The sequence below is a fragment of the Scardinius erythrophthalmus genome, assembly GCF_964197995.2.
Source record: "Scardinius erythrophthalmus genome assembly, chromosome: 5".
Taxonomy (NCBI): Eukaryota; Metazoa; Chordata; class Actinopteri; order Cypriniformes; family Leuciscidae; genus Scardinius; species Scardinius erythrophthalmus.
In genome coordinates, this window is record NC_138225.1 from 22513828 (window position 1) to 22528850 (window position 15023).

A 15023-nucleotide genomic window follows, 5' to 3' on the forward strand; every position below is an offset into this window, starting at 1 on the left:
TGTACTAAAACATATGTAGTCCAATCAATTTAAATTCATTACTTCTAAAAACACCCACTACTGAGATTCTCAAATGTTTTCTTGAAAAGTGTTGACCATGAGAACATGTGTGTCGAACACCTTTACAAAAAAAAAAAAAAAAAACCTTCCACTATGTCCAAAGGCCATCACTTATTTTGATAATAACGCCTAGTCACATGCTTCAACAGTTCCTAAGGAAGGATAGGAGGTCTGAGTTGCCCAGTCTCATTTGTTTCCTCTCAAGGTTCAACCAAGACTTTTTGAATAGAAACAGGAAGGTCCAATCCACCATCCCATTCCAATACATGTTCTCAGGAAAGAGCCACAACCAATAGAACACATAAATACTGCCGTCACCGTCTGGACATTTGTCTGTTTCTGCTTGAAGATGGACAAACATCTCTCAAAATGTCACCCAAAGGCTCATGGTCTGCATTGAATTTGTCTTTCAAGTTTCAACACATTTTTAGTATTTACTTTCAAGTATCAATGCGCTGTACTTTGAATCTTCATATATGATTGAAATATATGGCATGTAACCTCATCCTTTCATCTTAAATGAATTTGACCTTGAATAGTACCATTTTGATTGGCTTTCCTGTACACATGCAAGTCCAGTTAATCAAGAAAAATGACAAACATGTCCCTATTACTGGCAGGTAGCCAAATCGGTTTACTTTCAAAATACTTTGAGGGATTAGATGGACAAGTAAACTCCTTCGAAAATTATTTGTGCATTTTGTGCTTGTGTAATTCGCTCGTCTTACTCACTGTTTGTTTTGACCTGTGATTTATTATGCTTTTCCCTCAGCCAGCTGTTTCGGATTTGTTTTATCTGTTCTTTATTTGACAAAGAACACAGTACAAAACATTTCTCTTGACCAAAGCAATTGCTTTCATTGAGTCTGTAATCAATGAAAATACATGAAAACTGGTGACCTTAAAAAGATCATAACCATTTGCGTTTTTATTATATTACAAAATCTGTATTCTTTTATGCACCCTAACTTTTCCATTTGGGAAAACTTTTCCAGTGTTTTCAACAATCTTGGAAAGAGTGGAAACAATCTTTTCATGATTACAATTGGACTTTTTGCATACCTTACAAACTGTAAATAGCATAAAAGAATAAAGGACACAACTGCATGCTTGAAAGTCTGTAGACAAGTTTTAATCCAACTGTGATAACCTCCATTTGTATTGCTTTCTGATATTTTTGTGGGTATGCTATGCAAGGTACACTCCTTAAGCAAGTCATTTTTCCTCATTTACGTTTTACACAAAGAAATTAACAGCATTTATCAGTGGCCTAATAAAAAAAAAGTAATCATGGCTGACTGCTAAAAGCACAAGTATATAATATAATCTTTAAGCAAAATCTTACGTTTTTTTTTTTCACAGATACATTTTTTTGCAGTCTGAGTTTTGTGCTGTCATAACAACATATTTTAGCTTCCAATAGCAGAACCAAAACATTGCCTGAGAGTTGCCATCAACAGTTACCTAAACCTTGCCTCTAATCCTCCCTCAAGCAGAGACCTCATCTTCACCCATGCATCAGTTACACCTCATATCTACTGCACACCTGGAGATCTTGTCTTTCACAGAGGACAGTTGTGTTGTTGAAGGTTTGGGCAGTGTATGAGTGGAGGAGGGTGGTTCTGCTCGCCCTACGGCTGTCAACACTTCGATTTTGAAAGAGTGAAGGAACTCAAACTGAATGAATAACAGGCTCACGTGAGTGATGAGAAGTGAATGTCTGAATGAACCTCATTGAAACACACCTGTGGAGAACACCACCTTCACCTGTTTGAACTTCTGACCTATTTAGGAGGTTAAGGGGCCACATGCTGCAATGCAAGGGACAAGAAGCTCCATGCTGTAAGTTAAAACATATTCAATCCAGCTGACACACAGACATCTTATGAAACACTGACATCTTATGAAACAAATATCTCTCCACATGAAAGCTTTCAAACATATGCACTATTTTTCTTGGTATTAAAAAGCTTTCTGGAATACTTGATTCTGATTGGTCAGTCACGCCAATTAGCAGTCTGATTTTATCCATGGCATCGCTGCATTCAAGCAGCCTTGATTCTAGTCACTTTGTTCAGAGCAAGATGACAGTGTAGTACCTTCTATTTATTAACTACAAAAAAATACAGCAAGATTTTTTATTCTTCTTCTTCAAGAAGACGAACATACAATGCGCTGTAAGACGGTGTGGTAACCAAAGTGCACAAAGAAGGCTCAGGAGTAGAAAAACAAAAACAGTATTCATTTAAATAAACAAAATATCCAGGAGATCGCTGGAGAGTAAATAACAGGAGCTTAGGAGATCATATTCCACACATGAACAAACGATAACTGACAAGGAGTAGCTGAAACACAGGGCTTTATATACACAGGGCAAACAAAGGAAACTAGACAAGACACAGGTGAAACTAATCAGTTACCATACAAATAACTAGGGAGTAATCAGGGACTAAACTGAAAGGAAATACAAGAAACAGACGCACAAGAACAAAATGACAACTCCCCCCTCCTGGAAGGCACATCCTCACACTGTAACAGAGAGTTCAACAGTGGACGGAGGGTGGAGGTTTAGGTGTGGGGCCTGACAGAGGAAAACACCACAGAGAGGACAAAGCCATGGAGGAGATGACAGAGGGAGGAGCCAGAGAGTGACCCTGAGCTAAATCATTAGGATGAAGGAAGACAGCGCAACCGATGGAGGGAGAAGCCAGGGTGGAGCCAGTAATCCGACCGACAGAGGTGGAGCCAGGAGAGGTGGAGACCCAGGCAGAGCTGAGGAGATGAACACCCCAGGTGACACTGCTGGACTGGAGGGCCAAGGGGGAACTGCAGGCTCGCAGGACGAGGTGGAGGCGTGGGCTCGGCTGAGACTGAGGAAAACTGTGGGGAGGAGCCCGGTGGGACCAAAGGGGTGGAGGGACAAGGCGTAGCCGGAAGTCCGTGGTGCAATCAGGGTGACGCCTGACCAAGACGTGGGAGCCCAGTGAAGCCTGAGGCATGACAGACCACGGTGGAGCCGAGGGAGCGTAGAGCCATGGGGGGAGCCAAAGAGTCGGAAGGCAGAGGTAGAGTACAGGGCTCAGAGGCCCAAAGTGGAGATGGGGGAGCTGGGCAAGACCAGCGTGACAAAGGAGACTTGGAGCTGGGTGGAACCAGCGGCGACGAAGGAGTCTCTTTTATTACATCGCAACCTTGCGTTTATTCATTTTTTCCAAATGCAACTTCTGCCCTCTAGTGTCTCAGTGAAAATTACCTCAGAGGACTTTGATAATGATATTACTGTAATATATTTAGCAATAATGAAAAACTAACGGCATATTATCCAACTTATTTAGTCATCAGTGCTTATTTAACTAATCCTTTATGCTTTCATAGACTACTCAAGGCAGCTTGACCCCAGAAATGTACCTTGGCTCAGAAATGTTGTGATCAATGTGGCAGTTTTGAAATGAAATGAAGCATTCTGAACAGACGTCATATGAGAGATGTCTTTTTGCACAGCACTGGCAGTGGAAAAAGTGGGGATGCTCTGTACACATTGGGCACAGGGCTCATCAGAGGCAAACAAACAGAGGCAGCTCTGTGATGATGCATTAGCCTGTCAGAGAGCGCCCGGCACTGAATACAGACCAGCCAGTGTAGGGTCAGACGGAACCTGAACTTCTCTATCCATCACAAGCAGGTTACCACACATACACACTGAATCTCGTGTATGTGCACATGCTCAGACATACAAACACTCGATAAACTGACCTTCACACTCTGAGTGCTGCAAGTGGAAATTGAAGGAATCTCCAAATATCCAGACAAGAATGTGCACACACAAACACATACACGTATGCAAACACAAAGGGTTGTTTGAGTTCCTGTTGAGTCTACTCGTTCTAGACCTAACATAGCTACTGTAACCCTTGCAAAATCTCAACTGCAAAAATTATTTATATCCACCAGTCTACGATTTCCCCCCGTGTGATTTATGAGCGCTGTGCATACTTCGTGAATCGTCAAATCCTGCAAACCGTCCCATGAATAACCCTGAGGTATCCTTGGTATCTGCTAGCAGTGTTTCTCACCATGCCTGGTATTTCATGCCAGTATTTTGAACCTCTTCAGTTTTTTTGACTCATCAAGGGGTGAAACATCTGTTTGATTATGTTGGCCTGAAAGTGGCATATTTCAGCTGCCCTCTGAACAATATCATAAAAGAGGTGTTATTGATACAAGGCAAGTTTGTGTTGAAAAACGGATGTATAGAGGAGAAAGATACATATTTGGGGAGTTAATATTGGCATTTGTGGTTTAGCTTTTTCCATCTCGGGTGTGTGCGTGCGTATAGGGAATTATTTCCAAGAATGTAGCTTTTAAAGACGATGCTGCATTAAACAGCAAAGCTAAACAGCATTAGGGGCACAAATACATTCCGGTTCCCAGCAGATTCTCTCTCACACACTTACCAGCTGCAACTCTTAGTCACTTACTAAATAGAAATTTCATGTTCAATTTAACAATCTCATAGGTATCAAGGTCACATTTTATATTTATTTAAAAGAGAAAAAAAGTCTACTATTAGGACCCTTAAGATTGTTTGCATTAATGTCATCATTTTACCTCAGCTCATTTTACTCCTATTCTCATGTGTATTGGCAATAGGTCTTGCTGTAACATAAAAAAGGATTGTACTGAATTGATTAATTTATTTAAATTTTTAAAACAATTATTTACAGTATTTTTGCAGTCATTCTTATGACTGTATGATAAGCATCATCAACAAAAATATTGAGAAATACAATGCCAGATGCATTATAGTAATGAGAATTGGGGAGTAAAATGTAATTTGCCAATGCCACAATGCAAAAAAGTTATCTAAGGTTCCTAAGAGAAGATTATGTTTTCTTCATGCAAAATATCAGTACTTTATGTTTTGGCTTTGGTTGAAATGTGACCTGGACATTTCTTGAGATCGCACTTATTTTTCCACATTGTAAAAGCTTGTGTAAAAGCTTGTCTTTAGATGGATTTTCCCCCCAATGATTTGTGATTTATACTGTTTTGAGATTGTTTTGATTTCAGCAGATGAAGTTTCCATTGTTTTGCAGTGTGTGGCAACTCAAAGTGTTACCATGGTATTAGTTTATTAGTTAGTTCAATCTCTTTTGCTTTTTACATCTATTTTTAGGCAAGACTTTTATAATTCTGTCCCCAGGCAGGCAGACAGATATATACACACTGATTTCCCACTGAGCAGTTTTGACATGCTTCTCTCGCTAATGTGCAGAGCTGCTGATACTTGACTGCTTCCATGGCAAAGCAATACAGATGTTCCTGACATTGCTTGGCAGAAGGTCAGCACACAGAAATTTACGTTTTTATCTTTATTTTAATTTTTTTCATTGGGAGTGTAGGGTGAATTAAGGTATTCTGTGGTATTGTAGGCCTATCAGAAACCCAATATCTGATGTGTTGGCTATATTAGTTCCCAGTTGGGTGATTGTGCACCGGTAATTGAGGTCTCATTTGTTTTGTCTGAAGTATGCTTACAATCCTACGGAGCCCCCCTAGTCCCACTTTGTCCAAAAAATTTATTATAACTATCTCGTGGCCTCAAGATATTAACTCGTGGCCTCAAGATACTATCTCGTGGCCTCAAGATAGTAACTCGTGGCCTCAAGATACTTTCTCGTGGCCTCAAGATCTTGATCTTGAGGCCACGAGATACTATCTTGAGGCAACTAGATAGTATCTTGAGGCCACGAGTTACTATCTTGAGGCCACGAGATACTATCTTGAGGCCATGAGTTGCTATCTTGAGGCCACGAGATACTATCTTGAGGCCATGAGTTACTATCTTGAGGCCACGAGATAGTATCTTGAGGCCATGAGTTACTATCTTGAGGCCATGAGTTACTATCTTGAGGCCACGAGATAGTATCTTGAGGCCACGAGATAGTTATAATTAATTTTTTTGACAAAGTGGGACTAGGGGGGCTCCGTACAATCCAGTTAATTCCAGAAAAAGGGTTTTAATTATTTAATTTTTTTGCACCGATGCCATAAGAACCAAAGTTCTAGATCCAGTCACTGTTCTCCACCGGATTGGCTCCCGTCAGTTTTGTGTTCTAGTGCGTGTTTACATTTAAGCTTCTGTCGACCTAATGAAGATTTGACGCAAGAAGTCCTCAAAAAGACTTTTCAGTTGCATGGACGTCGCCATCTTCTGGTAAGAGAATACAGGCTTGAATCTACAGTAGGCCTACGTTCGTACAGACATCGAGACGCTGCTTTAAGTTGCTGAACGGGACATTTCGAGACTCACACACACACCTGTAAGTAAATGCGGTGGTCAATCCCAATAATTGACAGAGTGAATGTAGCATAAAGTGTGAAGAACATTTTAATAATCTAAAGAACCTTTTTCCATAAAGAACCTTTTGTGCAATGGAAAGGTATGTTAAAGGTTCTCCATGGAACCATTGTACGTTTTATTTTTAAAGGTCCCGTTCTTCGTGATCCCATGTTTCAAACTTTAGTTTAGTGTGTAATGTTGTTGTTAGAGTATAAATAATATCTGTAAAATTATAAAGCTCAAAGTTCAATGCCAAGCGAGATATTTTATCTTAACAGAAGTTGACTACATGAACGGCCCGTTTGGACTACATCCCTCTACTTCCTTCTTTAATGACGTCAGTAGAACAGTTTTTTGACTAACCTCCGCCCACAGGAATGCTCCCTCAACTCTACCAAAATTCGTTTATGTACTTGCGCACTTCTAATAACTTACTGTGTTTACTCAGCTCTTACGGTGATTTTCTGAAGTAAAACTGACGCTTCATCTTTTGTGTGATGTACAATAAACTTTATTAAACTCATCAGTATATGTTTGATCATCATTCAGACAGCAGACTTGTAGGCTATTAATAAATAATGGATACATACAAGCAGATGACAAATACGTTATAATAACCGTAATTAAACTACTAAACTATACCTGTTTCATCTCCATACAGCACTCTGACTGTAGGCATTATTGTCCGACTCGAACTGAACACCGTTACTGAGAGTTTCTGATGTTATCATCATTCCATGAGATGAAATTGTCCTGAGAGAGAGCTCATGAAGCTCCGCCCCCTGGGTCGTCCAGCAGCAGCTTATTTGCATTTAAAGGGCACACACTAAAACAGCGCGTTTTTCTGAGCCCCAAAAAATTACAATTTAAACATGCTGTAAAAAATGACCTGTTGGGTATTTTGAGCTGAAACTTCACATACACACTCTGGGGACATCAGAGACTTATTTTACATCTTGTGAAAAGGGGCATAATACGGGACCTTTAAGAGTGTATTTGCACTCTTTGTAAATATATTTTTATGTCTGTATGTGAACTTACTTATTCTCACGTTAATTTGAGTAAAGCACTGTATTATTGACTTGCATTGGACCAGAGAATGAGACAAATCTAAAAATATTAAAGGGATAATTTAAAATGTCATTTCCACCAAAGAACAGCTAAAGGGATAGATCACCTAAAAATGAAAATCATAATTGACTCACATTCACATCATTCCAAACTTATTTGACTTTCTTTCCTCTGAGAAACACAAAAGAAGATATTTTGAAGTGTCTGAACTGTCAATACAATAAAAGTAGCCTAAATGGGGTCCAAAACCCCATTTTTGAGTGAGCTATCCCTTTAAGAGAAGAGCATGTGCCATGGATTTATTAAATTTATTCATGCCATCTACCACAGAACTATTATGTAGGAAATCTCAAAAGCCCTCAAGATTGGATGTGACCAATATTAATTTTAATATGGTTTTCTAACCATTTGTTGGTCTCATAATTAATTGCGTATAAAGTTCGAGCATTTGCATCATGGTGCCACAAATATGTCCTTACATTATGTGTCCTAACTAAGATTCACCTGTTCAGTGTCTCATTGCACTTGTTTAAATTCATGTGGTATGGCTCTATTATCAGTCATTACATCCGTATGCTGCATACGCAGTGACTAATCTCCATCAGACTTCACCTCTGACCCAGTAGATGTCACATCAGTGCATCATCATGGGAATGTCATTCCAGCTGCTCTCTTCTCCTCAAAAGAAATGAATGAAAAGCTCCACACAGTGAAATTTCCACACCGCCTACTCAGATGATTTTCCTCTCTTACTCAGATTTTGTGAGTGGATGCAGTACGTCACTGAGCGGGCAGGCAGCTATGTGCCATGTGTGTGTGATGTCTCGCCGCCACTGCGGTGAGAGCAAGTGCCGTCTGACATACTGTCTGTGCTGTTTGCAGGGGAGGTGAGAGGGATTGCAGTGTGTGTGTGTGTGTGTCTTACTGGATTCTCCTCTAACCAAAATGTACTAGACTACCTTTCCTGTATTTCATAACAGCCCATTAGTTCCTGAAATCAGACACAAACACCTTTCAATATTTTTTTGTAGTTTCTCCACCTCTACACTTTTAGAGAAAAAGTTCAATGGGTTCTATACAGAATCCTAGACTCAATTTTAAAAAACCCTTTATGCCTAAAAAGGTTCTATAAGGAATAGTTCACTTCAAAATGAAAATTCTGTCATCATTTACTCACCCTCAAGTTGTGTCAAACCTGTATGAATGTCTTTCTTCTGCTGAACACAAAGGAAGATATTTTGAAGACTGTCGGTAACCAGACAGTAGATGTACTCCATTGACTTCCATAGTAGGAAAAAAAATACTATGGAAGTCAATGGGGCCCAGCAACTGTTTGGTTACCGACAGTCTTCAGCAGAAAAAAGAAATTCATACAGGTTTGAAACAACTTGAGGGTGAGGAAATGATGACAGAATTTTCATTTTGAAGTGAACTAATCCTTTAAATGATACTTTCATGTTTAAAAGGTTATTTAATTTTTTTCCTAGTATGTTTACTATGTAGAAACTTTTCTAAGAGTGCAGTTTTTATTTGCCAAAAGTATAGAAATGGTAAAAGAAGATATAGAAGCACCTAAAAATTTCATTCTAACCATTAATAAAGGCAATATGCACCAAAACATTTCAGATGCATATCTTTTTGTGTGTATGTCTAAATTGGCCTGGCAGTCTCTCTCTCTTTCTGTGTGTGTGTGTGTGTGTGTGTGTGTGTGAGTGAGTGATGTCAGAGGGGGCTGTGCCAAGCTGTCTATAAAAGTGGCAGTCACTAAGGGAATCGAGTGGAGCAGAGCTTTACAGTTTTATACATTTAGCAATTCTTAAACAGACTTTAAGGGGTGAGTGCAGATTGACAACCAACTAAATTCTTTTTGAACTGACAGATGCAGAGGAACGCAAACATTTTGGATAAAACCATGTCACTTCTAAGGAGCATACTAAGGCAAGGACATTTTTTCACACTGGTGCTGCTGTCATGGGCCGCTGTGGAGGTGAGTTTTTGTGCTCTGTTTGATGGTTTGAACCTGAGAGTGTACCATTATATGCTCACTATCTGACATCAAGGTTGCCTTTAATAATATAATTATGACTTTACCTTTAAGAGTGCATTAAAAAATAAGTGTTACTGCTTTTCCAGATATTTTTTTTATTTTTAAAAAGACATTTAATCCTTTATTAATTTGCACTTTGCTCTATAAAAATTGCTTAATCACAATGTCAGCTTTCGGTTGCGGATAAAAGCGTTCTGTTTCTTAAGCATTTTAGTATAGGGAGTTACAGGGCACTGAAAGTCACTTTTTTTTTTTTGCCTGATTTGCGTCAGGTTTTTGCTCACAAAGCCAGTATTATTGTGGTCTAATATAGAGGCTGCATGAATTTGTAATAACTTTGTGGTGGTTAAAGAAGATACTGCAATAAACCATCTGCTTCATTGCATAACTATAGCATTCTTTCTTAAATTCTTAAGTGAAAGCAACTTATTATCTCTTGATTTATGGAATGGAAGAGGGGAAATCATCTCATAAAAGCTAGTGTTTTCTAAAATCTGTTCTTGTTTCCCTCTGTGCTTTCTTAGGTGCAGGGTGTCTGTCCACTGAAATGCTCTTGTCCCTCATCGCCCCCCTCGTGTCCTGCTGGTATCAGTTCGGTTCTTGACCCATGTGGGTGCTGTCGGGTCTGTGCCAGGCAGTTTAACCAAGACTGCAGCCCTACTGAGCCCTGCGACCACATCAAAGGACTGCGCTGCCACCTAGGGGCCCAAGGAGACCCCGACAAAGGCTTGTGTAGAGGTAAGAGGAACAAGGAAATTTTAGACAGTGTTGTGATTGGTAACTATGTTTTTTGACTATTTGAAACAAAGCTTAAAGAAAATGAAAAGTTAGATGAAAAAAGTACAGGTAAAAAAAACACACAACTGAATTAAATATGTTTAAGCTGATGTACTTAAATTACTAAAACAAAAACTGAAATAAATAAAAGCTAAAAAACAAATAAAAAATACTAATAAAAATATTACTATAAAATACTCAAATTCAAAATATTAATAAATACTATATAGTAATATTTAATATTTAGATTTTGAATTTAAAAAATGTTTTTTTTTTTTGTTTTGTTTTTTTAACAATGTACTGAAAGAAAAAAATCTTAAAAGAGCCTAAACTGGTTTACTGGTCTTAGCTGGTTTAAACCGGTCCCCTAGCCTGGCCAAGCTGAAAATTACCCATAAACCCCTCTAAAACCAGACAGGCTGGGAGAAACAGCATTCAGGCTGGTTTTAGATGATTTATGAATCCATTATTGTATAATAATAAACAGGAAAATTTATTAAAGAGGAATATGGCACTCACTCATCATTGTCATGTTAATCAAGCAATATTATTGTTATTTCTGACATCTAGCTGAGGCTCAAGGTCGCCCATGTGAGCTGGATGGACGGGTCTATCAGCACGGCGAGGACTTTCAGCCAACTTGCGAGCATCAGTGCACGTGTGTTGATGGAGTAGTCGGCTGCATCCCACTGTGCCCACACCGCATTTCTCTACCCGACTGGCCCTGTTCCCGCCGCCGCCTCACCAAACTGCCTGGCCGCTGCTGCCAGGAGTGGGTGTGTGATGATGACAACCGCATTGCTGAAGTGGATCCGTTGCCTGATGCACATCCACAAAAGCACACTTACCTCACAGGCAATGAGTTACTTGTAGTAGCTCCATCTACTTCTTGGGACAGTAGTGCAGGAGCCCCTTATCAAGGTAGATGAATAACAGTTATAAACTGATAAAAAACAAATGACATAAACAACAGGGGTGAAAATGGTTATAAGCACTGGTTATTATTCATGGTTATCAACATATTTATATTTTACCCTCTGTCGCTTTTTTTTTTAGAGTGGATTTCATCCTCTAAGTCCCATGCCATCCTTCCATCCACCTGCTTACTGCAGGTCACTGATTGGTCCCCGTGCTCAACCACCTGTGGAATAGGCGTGTCCAGCCGTGTAACCAATAGTAATCCTGAATGTCGGCTCGTCAGCGAAACTAGGCTCTGTCAGATACGAGAGTGTGGCATCAACCTTCCACCATCACAGAAGGTAAGTGGCGGCTGTAGTCGGATCTGCAAAATGACATAAATAATATAATATATAATAGTAAAAAAGGATCTGGAACTACTAAGTAATAAATAATATGAAATTTAAACAATATAATATGATAAAAAAATACATATATATATATACATCTGCTTATATTCTTATAATTTTATATTATTTTAATTTTACTACTACTAATAAAAAATGTTATATTTTGATTCTGCTCTGTTATTGAAGTAGATTTGCATTACAGCCATATCTAAATGTCTTCTCTCTCTTCCTCTTTTTTCCTTTACTCAGAAAGGAAAGAAGTGTCAGAGGACCACACGACCACAGAAACCCATGCAGATCGAATTTGCAGGATGCTTCACTGCTCGCCGTTACCGGCCACGTACATGTGGATCCTGCTCTGATGGTCGCTTCTGTGTTCCCTCTGTGACGCGTACGGTCCGTCTACACTTTCACTGTCCTGAGCCAGAACGAGACGACTTTACCCGCAACGTCATGTGGATACAGCGCTGCAGCTGCAGTCAAAGAAACGGCCGAGAAGGCCTGTCATCACAAACAGAGTTCCTCAATCTGCCAAACGACATTCACACATACACACACTGACATTAACTCAAGAACAAGTTCAAAAGCATTTTCTCACATTTCTATGGAAACATTTAGCTCAGCATCCAACAATATTCTCAATATATCAATAATATGTATATAACTTATATATAAGATTGCTGTTTTATTATCCCCTGTTTATATACAGGGGATATGTGGCCATTATATGTAAGTAAGAGGTAAATTATGACTGTAAAGCTTGTTACACACACACACACACACACACACACACACACACACACACACACACACACACACACACACACACACACACACACACACACACACCCACACACCCACACACGTTTCCATGTTTCATGGTGACTTTCCATATATGATTTTATACTATACAAACTGCATATTCGATCCCCTTGCACTAACCCTAAACCTACGCATCAAAGGAAATGATCTGCATTTTTACATAAAAAAAAAAAACATCACTTAATATGATTTATTAGCTGTTTTCCTCATGGGGAGGAAACATGAGGAAAAGATTCCTCCCCACAAGGACGCCATCTTTGTGGGGACATTTTATCCCCATAATGTAGGCTTGACCAGGATTCCCCCTCCCCACACACACATTCAAATTACCATTTTACTCTATCATTTAATATTAAAATCCCATTTTTTTTTTACTGTATATAGTGTAAATATGTTTCAGTACCACTGTACATATCTAAAATGTTTGTTTTTATTTTATAATATTTAACAGACTTCATTTCTGAAGTGTCATATTCAAACTTCAATTTTTTGAGGTGAATGGCAAATAACAAATATGGAGCAAAGACATTTTATGCATATTTTAGTAGTTTCATTTTGTAAAATAAAATGTATTACAACTTATGTTTTGGCTTTGTGTATGGCAAACATTGAAAAAATTACAGTGAATAAGAATAGATTAGAGCACACACTGGGCAATAATAATAATGCAATAATAATTATGCTGTTTTGGTGTTATTTAATCATCATAGGAAAGCACCGGCCAGATCATATTTATAAAGGACTTTTGGGTTGCCACTATTATATTTCTCTCCCTCAGTTTCTCTCTCTCTCTTTCTCTCTCTCTCTCTCTCTCTCTCTCTCTCTCTCTCTCTCTCTCTCTCTCTCTCTCTCTCTCTCTCACACACACACACACACACACACACACACAGACAGCTGAGACTTTCAGCACGCCATGACGAGTGAACAGGAAATGTCTAAATGTGTTGAGAATGTGCAGGATGAAATATGCGATGACTGAACAATCTCACAGTACAGAACATTTGAGCCACACACACTGAACATTTGTCACTCTTTGATTAGTCAGCATATGTTTTGTCCGTGTGTTGTGTGACACAACAACTGTATTAAATGTGATTGAGTGCACAGTCTTCCAAAGGTATGCTTTGTGTAGTTAAATCCAGACTTAAGTGCTCTTTTTTCAACAAAAAAGAAAGTGCTATTTAAAAAGTTTCTGCAAGTGATTTCATTTAAATAACGCAAATAAATAAAATGGGGGAGATAGATAAATACAGATGTTTCATAATTCTATCTATATTCAATAGTTCCAGGTTAAATGTGCACATTAGCGCCCTCTATTGGTTAAATGACACCTCAGAATTAGAAACAACAACATTTATTACAGTGGAAACTCCTATAACCTTGCTTTGCATAAAACATGGCTAAAGCTCCATTTTATTGTGTGAATTAGAATCGAGTTTGAATGGTACAATATGATACTGTTGTGTATAACAAATTATTCTTCACCATTCCAGTGGAACATGAATATTTGTATCTGATGGGTTTGACTTATGAATGGGCATGATATGGAATTTAAGAACAATTCAAGATACTGACCATTACAACATTTAACCTTCTTGTCTAATTTCATAATCTAACCCATTTTTACTGTAGAAGATGCCAAAATCAAATCTTATGTTTTAAATTGCAGCATATTCATGTGAGTATATTTAGTTTTCTTTCTTTCTTTTTATTTTTTTTTTATCTAGATATCCATTCAAATATATTCTAAGCATAGGAGCATCAAAGGAATTTCCACAATGACAACTGGTGCCCCAGTGTCCTCTGATTTTCCAAATGTATTCTTTTTTTTTCTCTCGTCCTGTCATCCTCTTTATCTCTTTCCCTCCTTGGCTTAGATATTTTCTCACCCACACTGCTGTGCTCTGTTCATCTTTCTTGGGCTTCTGTTGGTCTATTTCCTTTCTCTATCTCATGCAAAGTGTTGAGTTTCTATGAAACAATGGGGACACCAGGGAGATTGGTACCAGGGGGTTGGGGGGAAGGAGGGGTGGATACATTTACCTTTGTAAGAGTAGCAAGGGACTCCACAGTGTCTCATCAAAGACCAGTCTGCTCAGGTGATCCCCAAGGCAGAGTGTGTGTGTCTAAGAGCTGCTTGCTTTAAAGTCTTTGTATGCAGAGCCTGGATTTGAATAGAATCGCACTACTGCTCCTTTTTTAAGCAAATAACATTGCCTTACATCAGAATAGAGCCGGTAGATCCTTCTATGACCCATCTTTGACCCCTCAAATTTAATTAATTGTGTTCTTATGGTACTAACAGGATAAATGATATCAGTGTTTCACATTTTGCTCAGAAATATGTGGAGAAATGCTCAAGCAAATACAAAAGTAGAGAGCTTAATTAAGTGTATTCTAATTTTACAGTGTGAAAATAATCATTGTCCAAACTTACTAATTTTGTTTTCTGTTCTTTTCTTTTTGCTGCTGCTTCTAGTTCTAGCCTCACATGCAAACAAAATAGCTCATACAATCCTCCACTAGATGCCGCCAGACCCTTATTTCCGGAGCAGGAATAATAACGCAACACTTCTATTAAAGGGATAGTTCACCC

At 38.7% G+C, this 15023-nt stretch overlaps 1 protein-coding gene across 1 annotated transcript; it reads left to right on the plus strand.

Annotated features, from left to right (window-relative positions):
- Positions 1–9249: 9249 nt before the first annotated feature.
- ccn1l1 (cellular communication network factor 1, like 1) lies at positions 9250–13008 on the plus strand. The gene is made up of 5 exons (XM_081365458.1): positions 9250–9461; positions 10046–10259; positions 10869–11219; positions 11355–11557; positions 11855–13008. Exons 1-5 carry the CDS (start codon positions 9354–9356, stop codon positions 12164–12166), a joined length of 1188 nt encoding a protein of 395 aa, XP_081221584.1. The 5' UTR covers positions 9250–9353; the 3' UTR covers positions 12167–13008.
- Positions 13009–15023: the final 2015 nt, after the last annotated feature.

Bases quoted from the DNA above. Each gene is read 5' to 3' on its own strand.
- ccn1l1 (XM_081365458.1), top strand. From the start codon at position 9,354: ATGCAGAGGAACGCAAACATTTTGGATAAAACCATGTCACTTCTAAGG. The intron at 9,462-10,045 runs GTGAGTTTTTGT...GTGCTTTCTTAG, and splicing joins TGTCATGGGCCGCTGTGGAG to GTGCAGGGTGTCTGTCCACT. The intron at 11,220-11,354 runs GTAGATGAATAA...TTTTTTTTTTAG, and splicing joins TGCAGGAGCCCCTTATCAAG to AGTGGATTTCATCCTCTAAG.